Here is a 19,193-nt window from a genome sequence, read left to right on the forward strand (position 1 = left end):
TGCATGAACTTCCTTGACTTTCTGACTGGACTGCACCACCTTCTTTCTACGTTTGTAGACAGCTATAATTTTTTTTTTTCTACGCACTGCATGCTTTTGCTTAAGACTTTGAGGCCTACGTAAATTTGGCTTCTCCTGAATGGTGCTAAATCCAGTGGTAAAACCTTTAAAAAAAAATTTTTTATCTTTTTTTTCGCAAAACAAAAAATTGGCTCGCGATTTTAGGTAGCGCGCTTGTGGCGATGTCATTTCGTGGGAAGTCATCACGGCGGCCAAGACGCACTTTACCATAACCGAATTTTACCAAAAATAAAGGTAGAAAATGTTACAACACTCATCTGTGGAAGGTGAGCTGGGACTTCAGTTTCATCGGAGTTTACTAATAGTGGGGTTCTTACAAAGCTTGCAACCTGTTAATAAGAACAGGGTAGCTTGAATATACTCCGACTTGTGGACTAGGTGAACCATTTTTTTAGTTTTGCCATTTAACTAACCATGCTCATTTTCTTTCCGCCGTGGTTTCCCTGAGCATTGTAGTCCTTTATTTGCTTATGCCTGTCAAGAATGGTATGTCTTTACTTTGCTTCCAGACCCTGGAGAGGAGCAACAACTTCCTGTTTCCAGAGACCATAATGGTTGCCAGCCGTCAGAAGAAGGTGAGCCATCCTCATCTTGCTTTCACAGTTGACTTTCACAGAGAGGAATCGCATTGGGCCATCATAACCATGGATGAAAGGGGCACCGGTATCAGTAACCATTATTACCGCTACTCACGTATCGGGGAAACGAAGAGTTTGTGAGGAATATAGTTCTAGTTATTTGTGATGGAATATGTGTAGCCTAGGCAAGACAGAACAGTCAAATGCAAGCTTGCCCTGGCACCAGATAAATGTGCGATTTTTGTCACCCTTCGCTTTCCTGCTCAGCTGTTATAGGACCATACCTGGAAGAAAAAAACGTAAACCTAGATATGGAGGGAAAAAAAAAAAGAGCAGTTGTTCGAGGGAACATTGCTCCTTTGGGAGTAAGGTTTGAGCTGTTAGTTATTTAAGAGAAGTGAAAGTTCAGTTCAGTCGTGTCCGACTCTTCGTGACCCTATGGACCATGTCACACCACGAGAAGTGAAAAGCAGCGTCTATATTTTTTTTCCTCACTTTGGGACATCAAACCTAGCTGCGCAGACATTAGAAAGCCGGGTCGTGGGACTATTCGATTCTTTCCCGCGCAGTCTGTCACGAGTAACATAGTACATGAGGAGGCCCTGGTAATGGGAAGGAGCGACTTTTTAGATTTGAGTTATCGTGAGACTGACACAGTTTGACCTTTTCTCTCTCTCTCTCTCTCTTTTTTTTTTCCAGCACTATTTTTCTATGTTCACCAACATAGTGGAGACGTTCGCACTCATGGAACAGCTGGCCAACCTTGCCATGAGACAGTAAGTTTGTATGTTCACTGCGGTCCCTTGGTAAAAAGAACTGTTCGAAGCAGTAACACATTCGAGCAAGAAGCCTTACTGCTTCTAAAAATGTGCAGACAGTTTGAGAGCCTTTGGAAACTTAGTATGATGGTGCTTTATCATGTTCTGAGTAGTTGTTATCCGTGGTGGAAGTTACAAGAGATGTTTCTTCAAAGCACCGGTTTAAATATTAAGAAAGGGGCAACCCTTGGCTAACTACCCAACATTTTCGCGAGGAAACTTGTCTTCGTTTGAGTTGTAAAGAATGGATTTCGATCCTGCTTTATTTTTGCTGTTAGGGGGCGGTCCCGATACTCTGTTTTAAATTTCGCATCCAACTAAAGATACGTTCTTATTGGCAGATGCTACAGCCTATCGGGACCTGCAAGAAGCATTGGAAAACTTGCTCGCCCTCTTGCTGGGGGGAAAGAGAACCGGTTCTGAATTTTAACCATGACGATATAGTTTTGTGGTTTCAGCTTTTCAGTGTGATCACAACTGAGGCTCGCAAAAGTTAATTTCTATCTTTGTTTGCACTGTACTTTGTTTATTACCGATGCTCACAGGGTATTATTGTTGTTTTCTGGGTTTTCCGAGTTTCCTCTGAGTAGCTAAAATGCCTGGTGACATGGTGTTATGGCCGCACACGCTTCTTCTTGACACAGATGACAACGGTGCCTCTTCTGATACAGATTTTTCTCCATACGCTGAGCCTGAATTGAATGGCAGCTGGTTATTTTTTTGGAGATGATAGCTCATCCTTGGACGATGAGCTCCGTTTCATCATTTTTAGCTCTAACGACACTCTTAAGGAGTAGTGAACATTTTTTCCCTTTCCTTCTGTCCCTGACTTTCCCCCATAATACTTTCTCCAATTTCATCCTCTTCTTTTTCTATTTGTTCTCATTTTGTTTATTCAAAATCAAGGTAAAAGTTTGACCATCTTGGAAGGTTTTTTCAAAATAGTTAAACCATCAAATGAGTTAACCTGAAAAATCTGAAAAGCACCTTGCTTTTAGCTATACTTGACATTGACAGTTGTTGAACAACTTGGAGAAGGTGTCATGTGCTAAACAAACTGCTTGCCTGCACCGTTTTCACTGTCCTTCTCTTTCTGGTTGTCAGCATTTCTTGTTAGTTTGTTTTACAGAGCATGTCACCTCAAATTGGGAGCCTCTGGAAGTTAAATTTTTATAATATATTGACATTAGCATACTGATCAGTCAACACGTCCCGCCATGGCGGCAGCTGTGTGGAAGTTCTGTCTTCATATTCTCTGTGCTGAACAGGTGTTGGAGTTGCATAACGCGCATCCTGAAAAGGGGTCCCTGTTGAGCTGCTGTCAGAATTGTATGGAATGGCACGGTTCAGGGCTAGTCGGTTTGATTCCATCTGAGTGGGTTGGTTTAAACAACGTGTCTGGTCCACCTTTCTGCACCTTCTGTCCGTTCAAGCAGGCCACCCGAGTGGCTCGAGAGTAGTGTGTATGGTTTAGAAACTGCAGCTAGGCAATCTGACAATTTTCTTTGCCTCTGCAGACTCATTTCGGAGGAGACGTTTGAGGCGGACGAGCAGCTCTCGAGGAAACTCAGCCGCAACGCACCCAAGAAGCTGCCCCTGCTCAAGAGGGACCTGGACGCCAGGGCTCAGAGCGAAGCCTATCGGTGAGGGGCAGATTTGCTTCTGGCGCGGCGTTAAGTAGGTTTTTTTTTTTTACTGCGGGGAATACCTGCCGCGGTAACTGACCAGATAGTTTATTCGACTGCTGATCCTAAGATCGAAGGTTATTTAATCCTAACCATGGCGGCCGTTTTTCGATGAAAGCTAAATACAAAAAAAAAAAAAAAAGAGCCCATGTGCTGTGCAATGTCAGTGCGTGGTAAAGAATCCCAGGTGATCCAAATTAATCTGGAGTGCTCCACTATGGTGTTCCTCATTGCCTGGCTCACTGTGGCGAGTTTTTACCTGACAACCTAAAATACTCCTGTCATAATAATAATAATAATAATAATAATAATAATAATAATAATAATAATAATAATAATAATAATAATAATAATTGATTCGCAGAGAAGGAAAGCCTCAGTATCTGTCACACTTGTTTCGACAGACACCTGAACCGCCCTGTAAGGGAAGGGAGGAAGGTTGGAAGTGAAAGTGGAGAGGGAGAAAGGGCTGCCATAGTGGAGGGGTTTGGAGTAATTTCGACCACCTGGGGATCTTTAACGTGCACTGACACTGCACAGCACACTTCGTTTCGCCTCCATCGAAACGCAGCTGCTGGCAGCCAGGGTACTGTCATTGTTTTTTTTTGGTTTGTTTTTTTCTATAATTGGTATCTTGTTTTCGGTACCAGATCATTCAATCTGGCTGCAGTCTGTCTGCACCTGGTGAAGGGCTTTGCGCTCTTGTATGTTTTGTTCAAAGCATGTTAAAACCTTAAAAAATTGGCAGTCGCGAGGCTCATGTTTTGCAGCACTTGTACGCGGTTCCTACTGCTTTGCAGCAACGCATGGGAGTTTGCCCACTGCGATTGAGAGAGACGTCAGGTCCGCACTATGGCTCTCAACACTATGGTTCATCTGGTCTCAAGAAGTGAATTATTGGTGTTGTGTGCAAATGGACAGCTGAGTAAACAGTGGCAAATATAGTACTGAATATAAAATAATATCTTCAATTTTCTCGTGTAAGTTTCTAGTATACCACGGAAATAAAATACCTATTTGCTTTTTCTGCATATATTTTCATGCAGTTTTCCAGCTAGGAGCTGTAGGGGATGTAACTGTTTAATTTCGGTTTACTTTTTTGTTTTTGCCTGTTGTTGTTAGATTGCATTGTGAAGTTGCTGCAGGTATTTTCACCGCATCAGAGAACAATGCCAGGGCAATGAAATGAACGAAAGCTGCTTACAGCAGTTGAGACACTGAGGAAACTGGAAAAAAAAACAAAGAAAATAATGGTTGCAGTCACGAGAAAACTGCTTGGTAATTCTAATCTGACAAATTGCTGTTCTAGACAGCTCCATAGTGACACAGTCCTATGCAGAGGCTGCAAAGCATAACCAAACTATAACTCTCAATGGTTTGCCGTCGGCGTGCGATGTCTTACTCCGACATCTGCTCACAGCACCACATTTCGTCTGCCACTGGATGAGAGACTTGATGGCAGCATGGAATGCTGCCTGTGGACGCCGTACAACAAGCACACCGTCCGTGGCAAGCTCTACCTGTCGCCAAACTACATCTGCTTTGAGAGCAGGGTGAGGAGACTCCCCGTTTTGGGTGCAGATTGAGTGTTTAATTGATTACTCTCGATATCGGTGGTCGAAAAGTTCCACACAGAGTGGCCCTCGGGAGGGACGACAGAAGAAGCCATTTCTCACTCACTGTCTTTGTCGCAAATCTCAGGCATGATGCTATTGGTAATGCCATGTTTTGCTTGGGGTTCAGAATGCGATCATACTTTCCCTTGTGAAGGCACTATGAGCTCGTTATATAGAAGCTCCAAATGTGTTTATATACAGCAGCTCCAAGCCTCGTTGGAGCAGAAATCCAGTGTCCAACGTTGTCACACATTATGGGGTTCCCCTGTATGGGGGCGTGATGTCACAGCCCATGTGACAGTCCGAAGTTATGTTACCGACGATACGCCAGGGAACAGAGGTTGACATAGCAGTACAGAGTGTGACATCATGCTTTACATGATCAATGGAGGCCCTCGGCACCTTCATGTTACATCTAGACCCGGCTGTGGTAGCCTTGAGGTCTGCAGACAGCCATGGGGAAGTTATGCCACTGTAAACTTTGCCTGACCGTGCTTAATCCAGTGCCCTCTGTGATTTCTGTTTCGCACTTCATGTGGCATTGACGAAAGACCACAGTTGTGTGCGTGCGTCCGGTGTGGTTGCCTGTCAGAAGCATGCTGAGAGATTATGTGGATGCTACAAATGCAGGGTTTCCAGCAAACAGTGTTCTTGAACTCATCCCTTGTGCTGGCCATTTCTTCTTTTTCACTTTAGTCATTGATTGCATACAAGTAGACGATGTCACGAACCAAATATGCCAGCCTTATTGGTGTCTCCATCTTCTGGTGGAAAGAGCTGAAGGAAGCACCACGATGAGCCTGGCATTGTAGATCACAAGGGTGGTGATGACAGTCCAGATAACTGGGTGGACTTGTTTTTCTGCAGTAGAGGCCACGCTCGAGGTTTTTTTCACTAATTCTCTCACTGACATTGAAGAACTTGACAGAACATCGGGCATGTTTGTCTCTAGCCACAAGTTAAAGTGTGAGCTAGGGGAGTCAGTGGAAGGCGTGATAATACATGCTTGTTACTTCGCCTCGAGGACCAGTGTTCAGTACCTGTGCTTCATTGTTGCCGCAAAAGCATTGCAGCATAGTTGCCATTTGAGTGAATGCACCAGTACCAACAGAGCTTCCGCGCATGCTGGGTGGCGCAGGTGAAGAACCTGGTGTGCCTGGTGATTCCACTGCGCCTGCTCCAGGTGACGGAGAAGGTGGACAGCCACCACTCGCTCTCCAACGCTCTTCTGCTCACCACCCGGAACAAGGTACGCTGTTGCGGTGGCCACGACGTTTGCACAATTTGCACTTCAATATAAATTCGTTCTATGTTCTGTGTGTGCATAACTCTGCACAACTAGTGGGCTCCTACCGCTTTGTTTGTCAGCAAGCTTGCTTGTTACAAGTCGCACTGAGTGAGCGTGATGGTATGTGCCGTGTTGACCTCTCGCCTCCTGTTCGCATAATTGAATACAAATCAAGAATGTAGCAGCGAATACCCACCGAAAAGGGCCCTTAAGCAAAGGGAGCTGACCATATTTCGCGGTGTCTCAATTTGACATTAGAGATGACATTAGACACCTCTAATGTCATTAGAGGGGACATTACAGATGACTTGTTTGACATTAGAAGGGGTGGGCAGACTCATCCTTGAAATGGGATTACCTGCAACATCTTGACAATCGGTCAGCGCCACTACCTGAGGGGGCTTGAGCCTTTTTCTCGAGCCTAACCATAGCACTTCTTTTCAAGTTCAGTATCAGAAGTCAAAATTATGTAGAAGCAGGGAATACTCTACACCAGCATTCAGGATTGCATTCTTTTACATTTTTTTAATCATCGTCACAAATTACACTAGGCTCTCATTAAGCCGAGCACACTTAATCCAAACTTTTTGTTATTCAAAACATATTGTTTGGCCTTATCACCGCCCAGTGTATTTTTCTAAAAAGCCTTCCTTTCATTCAAGCACTCCATAAAATTTTACAAATTTTCGAATGCCCTTGAGTCGAAGTTGTAGCAAGCCGACTGTATAAAGGGATATAAGCTGCCAACCTTATGGTCTTTGATCAGATTTGATGGGGAACTCCTGTGCACACCTTGCGCGTGGACGACTGGACTCGGCAAGCATTGATCACTCCTTTTTCACATCGGGGCGTTTCTAAGCGGTCACAAGGGCTAGTTGTGCACCGGCACCAGAAATGCCTCCTCTTGTTGCAGAGACCGCTTGTGATTGTTGGAGGGTTGCCCCACCACAGGCATAGTATTAGTGTTATCTACAACAACGAAATGTCTTTTTTTTTGATGGCCATAGCTTCATCAGAAAATGAAGGGAGATGTGGCAAGAGCCTCCCATGCAGGACCAACCAACTGGTCAATATTGGCAATGCACTGTTCCTATGTAGGCCCTGACATTGCCAACAAAGAACCAATACAGTAAAACCTCGTTACAAGAGGCACTCAAGGGACCCGAAAAAGATGTCTCTTGTAAGCAAGGTCTCTTGTAACCAAAAATTCTAAAAGCACTGTGTTGGTCAGTTTACTGCAAACCAGCATATAAATGCATTCACACGCATTAACAGGAAATTGTTCAGGAAAGCTTAACTAAGTTATTAATTAATTAACTCATACAAGTATGTATTTTTGTGAGTGCAGAGTGAATTCCTTCCCAAATTCTGGAGGTAAATTGCTTCACTTTGCAAGCCTTCCTGTTGCTCTGATAGCTTTGAAGCACTCTTACATGCTTGTCACCCTCAGATGCTGACACTTTTCCTCTGAAATGTCCTCGTAGTCATCCTCTATGGCACATGTGCCATTTACTTGCGTGAAAATTGCGCAGTCTGTAAGCTCTTCGGGAGCACACAAGAGCCACATCTGCAGATACGAATTCCTGAAACGATTCTGGTACCTCAGCAGTCTCTTAGATGCTCGCCCAAGCTTCATATTCAAGGAAGCTTTCCACAGTATCCATATATGGGCCCTGTTACAGCATGTCACTACATTTAAAGCCTGCTTGTCTGAAACAGTTTTTCACAGCTTCACTTCTCAGGCCATTCCAGACACCTGAAATCACCTGAACAGCAAACTTCGCATCAATTACTATTGTTCAGTCTCGCTGCCTGTCGAGCAACAGACGTTCTACCAACCTTGTTTTGTGCAGCAACTTGAATGAGTGCATAATGCCTTTGTCTATTTGTTGAAGGTGGGGTGGGGAGTTTGAAGGGAAAAAATAACTTGTGGCTTTAAGCACGAGAACTTTGGTGCTGCAAGAAGCATTGTCTGCAAAGAGAATGACGTCAGGATTCTGAGCTTGCATCTTGTGATCAGATTTTAACAGCGAGGAGTTAAAAATGCTGGATGTCATTCATGCATTTTGATCTGCTTCACAGGTGACAGTAATGCGATGCCAGTGGCTGAAACAACGGGTTCGTTTTGACTTTCCAGTCATGGGGAAGCACTCCTTCTCAGTTGCTGACATATACAACAAGAAGGATGCTGATATGGAATAGAATTTAACTAAGGGAATCTGAAGTGCATCATGTACAAGTTGGCATGCTTCAGCTGCATTGCATGAGCACACCTGGGTTGTGTCTCTTCTAAATAGTGAAGATTTTAGTCTAGGGACCTGAAAAAGGTGCCCTTAGTAACAGAGTGTCTCTTGTAACCAAGTCTCTTGTATGCATTGTTGTTAACATGGCAGACATAGGAAAACCAACCAAACCATTTTCAAATGTCTCTTATAATCGAGTGTATCTTGTAACAAGATTTAACTGTATTGGCCCATGGTTTGTGCTGCCTAGGCTGTTTCTGCCTCCAGTGAGGACATTTCCAATTGCTCGCTGGGGTGTTGTGGGCACCTGACTCGTGCAGGGTGGATGTGGCGGTGCGACCTCTCTTCCCAGTGTGACCAGCCTAGAACAGTCCCAGGGAGGGGGGGAATGTTTCAAAACCTTTACTTCAGCAGTTGAAAGGTGTGTAGTACATAATGGCAACCTTCTATTCGTCCAGTGCTGGGCAAGTTCATGCGATCGTTCAGTGAACAGCCAGGACGGTGCATCTCCATTAGGGAGTATGCAGGTCATCGAGATATTTTTCTCACCATGTACAACCTCACATTTGCAGCACACAATTCAAAGGTCAAAGGTCACTGTTGTCCTTTCACTCGGCTTCAGAAACGGCGCTACCACTTTTAATCTGTTTCTTTCTCCGAGCCTCTCGTTGTGAATTTGCTAGAACTCTGAGGAACCAAATTTCTGCTACAATAGGATACTGTAGTTATAACAGGTAACTTGCGACTTGGACACAAGCTGCATTGGCTTGAATGGTATGATTGACCATCCCGAGCAGCATTCATTCTCGACAGACCGAATCTCCGATTTGCACTCTAAGCTGCCTGAGCACAAAGTAAGATTCATCTTGTGCATTCTGATGATAAAAATCACAAAAATATACCTGTGTACTTGGCGATGTCAGTGCACTTAGAACAACCCCTGGTGTTTGAAATGGGTCCGGAGCCCCCACTGTGGCATCTCGCTTTGCCCTTATGTCATTCAGGGAGATAAACCTCAACATTCACTACTGTTCTTTGTATTTTCCTGTCAGGCTTGTCTGTCCGGTTAGGTAACTGGCGTAATCTGAACAAACTGTAATTTAATTGCGTACTCTGCAGCTTTTGCCATGTAGAGAAAAAGAGCGCAGGTTAAAACTTTGGAAAGAAGGCTGGTGCAGTGGTGCTGTCTGATTTTGTTTTGAATCTGTGGCCTTTGCTGTTGCTCCTTCTTATAGGGGACGACCTCTTCTTTTTGTTCCAGGTGAACTTCCTGTTTGCTCAAGTTGAGGGCCGGGAGTTCCTCATCGAGAAGATTTCTGAGCTCCTCGCCAAGATTCCCCAACCCAAAGAGTACGCTCACGACAGTCTCTACACCCTTTTTTTTTCTTCGAATATCTGTTTTACTGCACAGCTAAGTTTTCTCACAACGAAACGTCTCTAGCTTGCGGTGTCTATTGAGAATAATAAATCAGGGTCTTCGTTCGCACTTAGAGTGAGCCCATGGCCTTCACTTAGTTTCTGACGTGCTGTTTCCAGGAGCAACATTGGGTTTTGAGACTGACGTTTTGATACTTATGTGTGCTTCTGCTAATGTTAGCCACTTGGTTATAGCTCATTACAGAGTAAACCATGTCTAGGACAGATTTGAGATTTTCATTTGATGCTTACTTTCATAATGAGAAGCAGATGGAATTACTGGCATTAAGACCCATGGCATTAAGACCCATAATTTGCTGTGTGTGTGTGTTGTGTGTGCACGCACACGTGTATATATTTGGTTTGTGTGTGTGTTTATTGCATGCTTGATGCCTTCCCATTCATGACAGCCCAAGGTTGTCAAAAAGTTGGCCTGTCCTTACAGTTCATTAGCCTGGTGAGCAAGGTGCTTGCATTATATTCGTGCATGTACTGTAATGCAGCTTTCAATAGATGTCTGTATTGTGACTCGTCCCATCAGGGCAGGATTAACAGGTATTAGAGCCTGGTTAGACTGTGGGTTATTGGTGTGCCCAGTGTGTGCATGCAAAAGAAGTCTGCTAGCCGCTTCCTTAAAGCGTTTGGAGAAGAGGCCTCTGTCAGAGGAACTGCTGCTGGGTGCTTGGCAGGACAAGGGGAAGAGTGTCTGGGCAGTGAGTGCTCTTCGCCGTTTTTTGTGCGCCAGCGGACTTAATTCGTGCTTGTAAAGCAAGCTACTGTGCCTGTATATATATTTCATATGCCTTCTTCCACATCGTCACTCATCATGATCTTCTTTCTTCTCTCTTTCCCCTTCCCCAGTGCAGAGTAGCAGGCCAGATTTGAATTATTCCGGCCAATCTCTCTGCCTTTCCTTTCAATAAATCCATCTATCTATCTAGAGCCTGGTTCAAAAATAATTAAGAGGGCCCTTATAATCCCTCCCCACCCTACCCTGGCCCTTGTTGTCATGTTTGAGATGACTCATTTCAGAATTTCCTGCAGGAAATGTCATATTTACTCGAATAATCCGCGTCCTGTTTATGAACATCGCTTGAGTATATACTTTCCCACAAAGTGCACGGACAGATTGGCATCTAGACTGAGCTGTTCTAGAAAATGAAAGGACATATAACATCCTCCCTCAGAAATCAGAAGGCGCATTCGTGAGAGAAATTTTTCGAGGGGTTATTTTCTTGGATAATTCAATAGCGCAGGACGTTGTGTGAGCACAGACAAAGTAAAGATGAACCTATTCGTAAGGTGTGCTTGAATTCTTACCATAAGTATGCTACCAATCATCAAATAATTTTGTGAATTCATCCAGCAAGACGAATTAAGTTCGTCTAAGGCATTGTTTCTGCAGAAACTGCGATATTATGTTCTGTGTGCTGACTTGAAGGACTTTGTATTAAAACTGTTTCCAGAGTATCTAGAAAACGGACTTTGTCACATTTTGTCCATTCTACCATGCCTTTTTGATCTCAATAAATGGCATTTTCATAAAAATGTATTTTGGTTGCTGACACACATTCTACGAGAAGTACTGAAATCCGCAATTTCGAAGCTAAAGCTAAGCTAAGCTAAAAAAGCGAAGCTAAAGGCCCGGTCGGGCGAGTTCCGCCGTGTGCGTGTCAAATGACCTTGACCTCGGGTGCGGCTTCTTATTCTTCACACACCTGCCAAATTTCGTTTGTACCAGTACATACCTCCACAAATATTTAACATTGCTTGATGAAATGCCACACAGCCTTCCAATCCTCTGCTAACCCTTTCCCTCCGCCATCTGGCTCACCTCCCAGGACTTCTCCCTTTACCTTCATGTCGTCTAGACCCGGCTGTGGTCGCCTTGAGGTTCGCAGACAGACGTGGGGGAGTTATACCTCTGCAAACCTTATCTGACCATGCTTAATTCAGCTTCCAGTCTGTAAACTAGGTTGTTCACATGGGTCTAATCTGGCTTATCAACACAGCATAATCAATCATAACGATGCTTTTGCTTGCATAACCAGGCTTAGCCGAGCTAAGCTGCAGCATTTATCTTTTTTCGTAGAATTGTGAGCAATAGCTGCTGTGTTCAGTTACTTCATTTACTTAAGAGCTGTGTCGATAGTTTGGCATTAGTCAGTTAGTTAATAGCAGTGTGCCTAATGGTAGATTTCTTTGATTCGAAATATAACAACTGCTTTTTGCTCTTCCGCCCTTTCAGCACAGTAGCTGTCTCGTATCATTTTAAGTTTCCGTAGTGGACGTGCAAGCTTTTCATTGTCCACAGCAGTGCTGACTAGTGAGGGAATGATGTCTTATATTTATTGTCTTCTTTTTTTCTTTCCACGTGTAGAATTCCGTGCCCAGAGGATGACAGCACTTCGCTCGCATCTTCAAGTAAGCTTTCTTGGGGTTGGTCCTCTCTGGCTCCGCGGTCTCTTTGTAGCTTCTCCTTGCAAGTTTAAATGTGACACTGTCAAAGGCCCCATTGTGCAGAAAAATCATGGGCATACCTCTGGCAGGAAATAGTTAACATATTGATCGGCGGATTGTATGACTTCATGAGCCTACATAGCATCGCCGAGGGTTGGCAGCTCTGGGCTGCTCCTCTGATGTGGGAGATTAATAAGGGTATTGATCTCAGGACCTTTCAGTCCACCCCTAGGCTATGCAGGTACATAGACCTGTATGGCTTGTTTGAAGTAGGGCTTTTCAGATAATGTGGTAGCTAATGACTTGAACCCCTTTATAAGGGACATGCACTGGGGAGCAGTTTTTGTCTCTTAGATGAGAGGTCCCGTATAAGCAGGATGCCACGTCTACAGCTAAAGTACACAAAGAAGAAGGGTATATCATGTCACCATATTGCAGTTGCTTAGTGGACCACCACAATGACCACACCTCGCAACTTTCTTACATTTATTTGCTGCTGAAATAGCTCTAAATCTTGGTCTGCTTCATGGCTGCATTGATAATGTTCAACACAGCCTATCCCAGTTTCAAAATCTGGCCAAGTGCCTCATGGCAGATGTGCAGCGATTGCAAAGTGCGATCGCGATGTGACATGGCACCGCCACTTGCGATTCGCAACTAAACTATGTGTCTGGTAACACTACAAGACCTGGCACTTCTAGCACCGAGGTGCTATAAACCTATAAAACATCACCAGCAGAAATATCCCTCCGAAATTTATGCTTGTTTGGCAAAGGGTAACAGCGGCTGTAACAAGTCTATGAATGCCGCTACTTGGACGAAAAATAAATGAAAAGCAAACGAGGCATTTCTGAGTGGACAGGAAATTGGTTGAATAGCAATCAAAGCAGTTTATTTGCCCTCGCCAGAGCAGAACCACTTCTGTTTTTATGTCATTTGTTTTGGTCTTGGCTTGGCTATATCTTGCTTTCTAGGCACAATGACTTGTTTATGTCAGCGGCACCAGCTGAGCACTTTTTTTGCATTTACCAGATGATTTGTCGCTCATACTGATAGGCAACGTAATAGACAATTTTCACTATATTCTTCGGACTAGTGGATGCAACACCTACGGGGGTTCGTGATAGGAAGCTCCACTAAATGGAGAACCCAACGGGGTTCAGCTGTATATGGCAACATGTGTGGGATAATACAGGCAAATTATAAAGGATTAGGGATTAAGGTAGCGACAAAGTGCGTTATATGCAAAGCAGCATCCGCAGATGGAGCCAAAGGTGGAAGCCATTAGCACTGTTGCAGCATTACTCTCAAAAGGCAGAGCTTAGCATTTCCAGTGGTGTCGTGTATGTTAGCTTCCATGTTTAATTAATTGCGTGCAGTCAGCATTACCTAACCTTTAATACTGTCCTGTCCGCGAGTTGAAGAGCTGTGCAGTGGTGCGTTATTACCAGTGTGTTTAACCTGATTGATGTCGACACCAAATTGGATGTTCTGATGATCTTGTGAAGATCAATGCGTCCGGTGCTCCATGTTTCACCGTTTAATGTCTCCACAGGTTCCTCGGCATCGTGGGAGCCAGAGCCGTCGCTGGCGGCGCGCTTCGAGCTTCCGCGGTCGCCAGAAGCACAGGAAGCAGAGACTAAGAAGGAGAAGCTCTGGGAAGAGCACTTCGCTGAATACGGGAGGTGGGAAGCACTTCGTTCTCTTGTTTCACACTCGTGACTTTTCGCTGTGTACTTTCGCACCCGAGGGGCATCTGTGCTTGTTATGCACCTTTCATTAGCTTCCCTTCGTTCTGAACATATCATAATGAGTAACGAAAGGCATGATATGGAATGACCTCGGGTAGTGTGTGAAGCAGGGGCTCAGGCAAAGTCCTCACTGCATTTCCGGAAGAGTATAGAAGCAGCGCGTTTGCAAACCCTTATTAACGCTTTCTTGTACGTGGGAAAAGGGGCGGTTTTTAGGGGATGTCATTAATATCTTTTATTTCTATAACAAAATTTGCTTGGTACAGGGGTGTCTAGTAACAAATTGTAAAGGAGGAATTCCTCTTCACAGTGGTATTAGTGGCAGCATATTTATTGAATAAGCGATGAAAAAAGATTAGCAAAAAATTGTAGTTAAAAAAAAACACTCAAAAGCATAGAAGTATCGTGATACAGTGAAAGCTCGTTAATTCACAACTCGTTAATTTGAAATTTTGGATAATTCGAAATAGTCATCGTGGTCCGGTCCGCAGTGCATAGAAGTCTATGCGCGTAACAGCTCGTTAATTCACTCAAAAATTGGCGCCGCCACCCATAATTCGAACTGCGCGCCGCCAAGCGGCGCTGTTAAAAACCATCGTTGGAAGCTTTCACGGCAGAACGATAGATGGCACAACCATCGGGGCGCCTTAGGGTGCTGGAACAAGTACTAAACAGTCTTTCCTGCCGCGACTCCTTCGAGGAACGACGTTTTAGTGTTATCGACCACGGTTTCGTGTTGCATTTCGTGAGCCCTCGTTTTGCACGCCGCTTGTTGTGAGCTTGTGTCCGCGAGATGTGTTCGCGTGGGAAATACTGTGCCAAGACGGTGAAGGAGAAAGTGGCTATTTTACGCGAGGTGGATGAACGGAAGGCCAGCAAAGTGGAAATCGCGAAAAAGCACGGGATTCCACCAAGCACGTTGTCGACGTACGTCCGAAATAGGAAGGCCATCGAGGATACCTATGAAGCCGAAGATTTCGCCAGCAACAGAAAAAGGCTTCGGTTAGCCAAGTATCCGGAAATTGAGACCGCTGTGATCACGTGGGTGAAAGAAATGAGAAGCGCTGACATTCCACTGAGCGGCCCAATTATCATGGCGAAGGCGGCCGATTTCGCCCTGCGCTTGAATGTGGAAGATTTTGTCGCCTCCGAAGGATGGTTTCACCGCTTTAGAGACAGACATAATCTTGTCTTCCGGGTGTTGTCTGGAGAAGCCAAAGAAGACTCCCTGCGTCGCATTCGCATGCTAGAAGACCGAGTGAGTACGGTAGCCCTCAGAGAGAAGCAGAAGATGATAACAGACTTTTTTGCTAAATAAATGTTTTTCGTGCCCTCCGGGCATCAAACGCCTTCATTTTTGCTCACTTTCATTAGTTCGAATTTTGGTTAATTCGAACTGGCCTGGCGGCCCCGTGGAATTTGAATTAACGAGCTTTTACTGTACAAATAAAACAAAAATTTTTTAAAATATACGTTTTTTACAAGGACCAATGCAACATTGCAGCAAATCCTAGCTTTCTGTGTACAGTATTCACCCTGACTGTTCTCTAGCAGAAAACACGACTCCCTGCGCTGCCGGCGGCAAGTAATACTACCCAAAAGACATCACCGTGCAGATAACAGTTGTGACCTTCAGAACAGTGATCTCTTCCGATCAGCGCGCAGGAGAAGCGAAAATGTTTGGGGAGCGAACGCAAAACTTGTCGAGGCATGACTGTCGACGTTCCGGTTTGGTTTGACGCAGTTTCGCTGTCAGTGTTAAAGTCTGAAGAGCTGAATTTGTCTTTCGAGCCATCACTGCTGCTGTTCGCATCCGAAAACGAGCTTTCTGATGCTTCAGCTTCCGCAGAAACGCCCATTTCCGCGTAGTAGGAGCACACGAAGTCGATGCCATGATGTAAACAAGGAGCGCTGATCACGTGACACCAGAGACCATCTGGACGGGTACGGCACGGCAGAAAAAATAAAACCAGAAGCAAAACTGAAAGAAGGGCTCCTCTATTGGAGGACGCCGCTTGTCAAGAAGTGCTTCGAAAGCGGGAAAATTCGAATCATGAAACCATCAATAGCGGACTATCGATGGGAATAGGCGCAGACGGGAAAGTGTTTAAGGACAGAACACTGGAATTTCTTTCGGCGCAATGGAGAGATTGATGTCTAAAATGTTCATTTCCAAAGCTGTTTTGGTAGAAACGCTTTGGAAACTTCTATCGAGAATTTTTCAATTGATGCATGTGCTCGTTTTTATGTAGTCCGATGCTGGAAACCATGAGCAGCGACCGCGACGACAACTGGTGGTCAACAGAAAAGATGTGCTGAAAACAAATATAAATTTCACTCGCCAGACAGTAATTAGACACCTTTTGCTTAGAGTAACGTCCTTTTCAGTTTTACACTCAAGGCTGTAATGGCACAATAATGCACGCCTCGTCGACAAAATTTTTAAAGCGCACTGCCATCGCTTCATTCACAGAATTCCAAACACTGTGGCGCCATCTAGTGGCAAAACCTGAAAGCATGCCTCTCGTGGTGCTAAAGGAGAGGTGATTTTTATTTAAGGGCGCACTGGAGAGAGCGCAAAATATAATAGACCATGACAAGCACTCTTAGAAGAAAAAAGAACAGTGTGCACTTACAAAAATCAGCGATATTTTGCTGACATGTCACGTGGGGTACTACAGTCAAAGTAATAGGGTTTCTCCACTAGATAGTACCTCAGTGGCTTTATGCAATTTTCAATGGCAAAGTAAAATTGTAATTAAATTGCAATTTTAATTTGGAAATATAAATTGATATTGTAGTGCTCGATGTGTGCTATATAGGGCAAGGTCCTTTCATAAAGCGATTCTGCATCAGTTGAGTTTCAAAAGGGCGGCCATTATTTAGATCTATGTTTACATTGTTTAGATTTGTGGGCAGAAAGCAGTGACTGGTGGAACAGATCTGTCTGTGCTTAGTGTGAGGTTATGTTTCACGTTGATGCACACATGGTGAGGAGGAATAGAGGCATGAAAGTAGACTCGAAATTCGCAAAGAGCCAAGCCGATGAGGGTGATCCAGATGCCAGTATGTGCGAAGAAGATGCGCTTTCTTCAGACACCTGGGTGTTATGCACTTGGGGACTTCCACAAAGAAAACATGTTTTTGACGAAGGAGAGTGCGGACTTCCGTACAAGAGAGGTTGTGTGATGTTGGCGAAGCAGGTGTTTTTGTGGAAGTTTGAGCTGCCGTGGAAATGGAGGAAATTTACAGTGAGAGCTGTCCGAGGTTCCGCCGTATGTGGTAGTGCGGGCTTGCTGGGCAGAAAATGGGCATTCATATGTGTAGTACAGTCGAACCTACTCACAACAAACACCACTTCGATGAAATATTTCCATTTCCTTGTCAGCTCGCCATAGAATGCAATGGGACAAACTTCTTGCCACAGCAAACCATTTTTTTTTTGGCGCTTCTGCTTCAACGAAATTTTGCCAATTGGAGCAGTGCTTTTTAAAATGGCATCCAACAATAAAATAAACATAATGCCGCCCATCTGTGCGGTCAACCCACATCTTGTAGCACCACCATCTGCACAAAATGCGGTGGATGCATTTGACATGATGCCGTTTTATTGGTGCCCACCATGGCGACACTGCGATACAATTGCTCCTCACTGAGCATGAAAATATCACCGTGTCGCTAATAGCAAAAAAAGAAAAAAAAAAAAAAGATGAGGCAGCTGACCAACTTTCTGGGAGTAAATTATATTTCTGGACTTTGTAGTCCAATCTGACTGTTTTTGGGCTGATTTCACCTCAGTGAGATTTCGCTTCCAACTAAATTTTTTGCGTTCCCCGTTAGTTTCGTTTTAGATGCGAACTGAATGAAACAGAATGTAGGTTCACCCGTGCAGAATAATCAAATCAGCCTATTTCCGCATCAGCATTTTTGATGGGAGAAAGATTTATAATGTCGACCCATATATTGTTTCATGTTTACTTGAGAGCATGTAATTTGTTCTGAGCTTGTGTTCACTGAAATCCAACTTCTCAGATTCACGCTTCCTGTTTTTGAGCTGAGCGCATTTCGTTCCTTTTGGGACAGTGATCATCGACTTGATGGCATCCAAGCAGTGTTGTGAATGTAGGCCAATAAGCTGTGGGCTCCTTAAAGGCCCACTGTCCACCCTCCGGTCGAAAATATTTTCTTCCGCGGTGACTGTGAGACTTCATCCCTAGAACGCGAGGCCGCAAAATGTTTTTGAAAAGAGTAACTAATAACGCAGTTACAGCCACCGCAATCACCCGATTCTGTCATGCTTCTCTCCTTCCATTCCGTCGCAAAGGTTTTTCACTCTCCTGCCCGAGGTCGTCTAGCCTCCGCAAGACAAATTCCCCTTCCTCCTCCGCGTTTGGCGGGAGGTGGGGCATGGCACTCCGCGAGCGCGGGCAAAAAAAAAAAAACGGCCGAGGCAGCGCGCGCCGCTGGATTCAGTCTGGCCGTGGCGAGGGAAAAGCGCGCAGCGAGCGGTAGACACCTATCCTTCTCTCGTCAGTCAGCGAGACGGACCAATGGACGTCGTTCGCGGTACGTACGTCATTATCGTGGCCCGTCGGGCCAGCGCAGGAAACGGGGAAACTGGCTTCCCGGAGGAGAGCATGAGAGAGCTTAGAATTGTATTTTCGATGCTTTGCGGCGCGCGTGTCACTGTAGCATTTTGCACAGACTATCTCCGGTACCTGATCGAAACACTGTGCGCCTTTGCTTAAAAGGGCCTTCCCTGGACAGTGGCCCTTTAAAAAATGTCGCCTTCTTGACTGCCACTTGTCGGCTGACCTGAGCCTCTTGTGGCGTTCTCGTGTGTTATGCAGGGGCATGTGCACGTATCGCACCAGCAATGCCCAGGAGCTGGTGTTGGCGGGCATCCCAGACAGCCTGCGAGGCGAGCTCTGGATGATCTACTCTGGGGCCATACACGAAGTGAGTCTCCCTCTTGTCGTCTGCTCCTCCTCACCCCCACCTTCCCTCATTTATTTAAACACTGCTACAGAGGGGACGTACCTTAATTTACACCCCTTCCTTAATCTTGACTTTCCAGCAAGTTTTATCCACCCTAAGGCGCAGGAGCTCAGAGAAGGCTGCCATTACATGTTCCAGTTAAAGATTTGGGCGGCTGTACTTTAATTTACACCTTGGAGTGACAAGACTGGGCAATCTTTCTTGTTGGAAGCCGGTTGGTCACTCGTTGCAAAATTTCAATTGCTGCTGGTCTTGTCTT

At 44.9% G+C, this 19,193-nt stretch overlaps 1 protein-coding gene across 1 annotated transcript in view; it reads left to right on the forward strand.

The window, feature by feature from the left end:
• Tbc1d8-9 (TBC1 domain family member 8/9) overlaps positions 1 to 19,193 on the forward strand; it is a 65,819-nt gene that overhangs the window by 15,469 nt on the left and 31,157 nt on the right. Inside the window, exons 7-15 of the mRNA XM_084604231.1 lie at positions 591 to 656; positions 1,359 to 1,435; positions 2,995 to 3,120; positions 4,583 to 4,715; positions 5,917 to 6,027; positions 9,571 to 9,659; positions 12,106 to 12,149; positions 13,741 to 13,870; positions 18,787 to 18,895. Of these exons, the coding sequence (XP_084460357.1) occupies positions 591 to 656; positions 1,359 to 1,435; positions 2,995 to 3,120; positions 4,583 to 4,715; positions 5,917 to 6,027; positions 9,571 to 9,659; positions 12,106 to 12,149; positions 13,741 to 13,870; positions 18,787 to 18,895 (885 nt within the window). The remainder of the gene's footprint in view (positions 1 to 590; positions 657 to 1,358; positions 1,436 to 2,994; positions 3,121 to 4,582; positions 4,716 to 5,916; positions 6,028 to 9,570; positions 9,660 to 12,105; positions 12,150 to 13,740; positions 13,871 to 18,786; positions 18,896 to 19,193) is intronic.

This window comes from Amblyomma maculatum, chromosome 5 (assembly GCF_055883805.1).
Source record: "Amblyomma maculatum isolate TAMU_Amacu chromosome 5, ASM5588380v1, whole genome shotgun sequence".
In the NCBI taxonomy this organism is placed as follows: Eukaryota; Metazoa; Arthropoda; class Arachnida; order Ixodida; family Ixodidae; genus Amblyomma; species Amblyomma maculatum.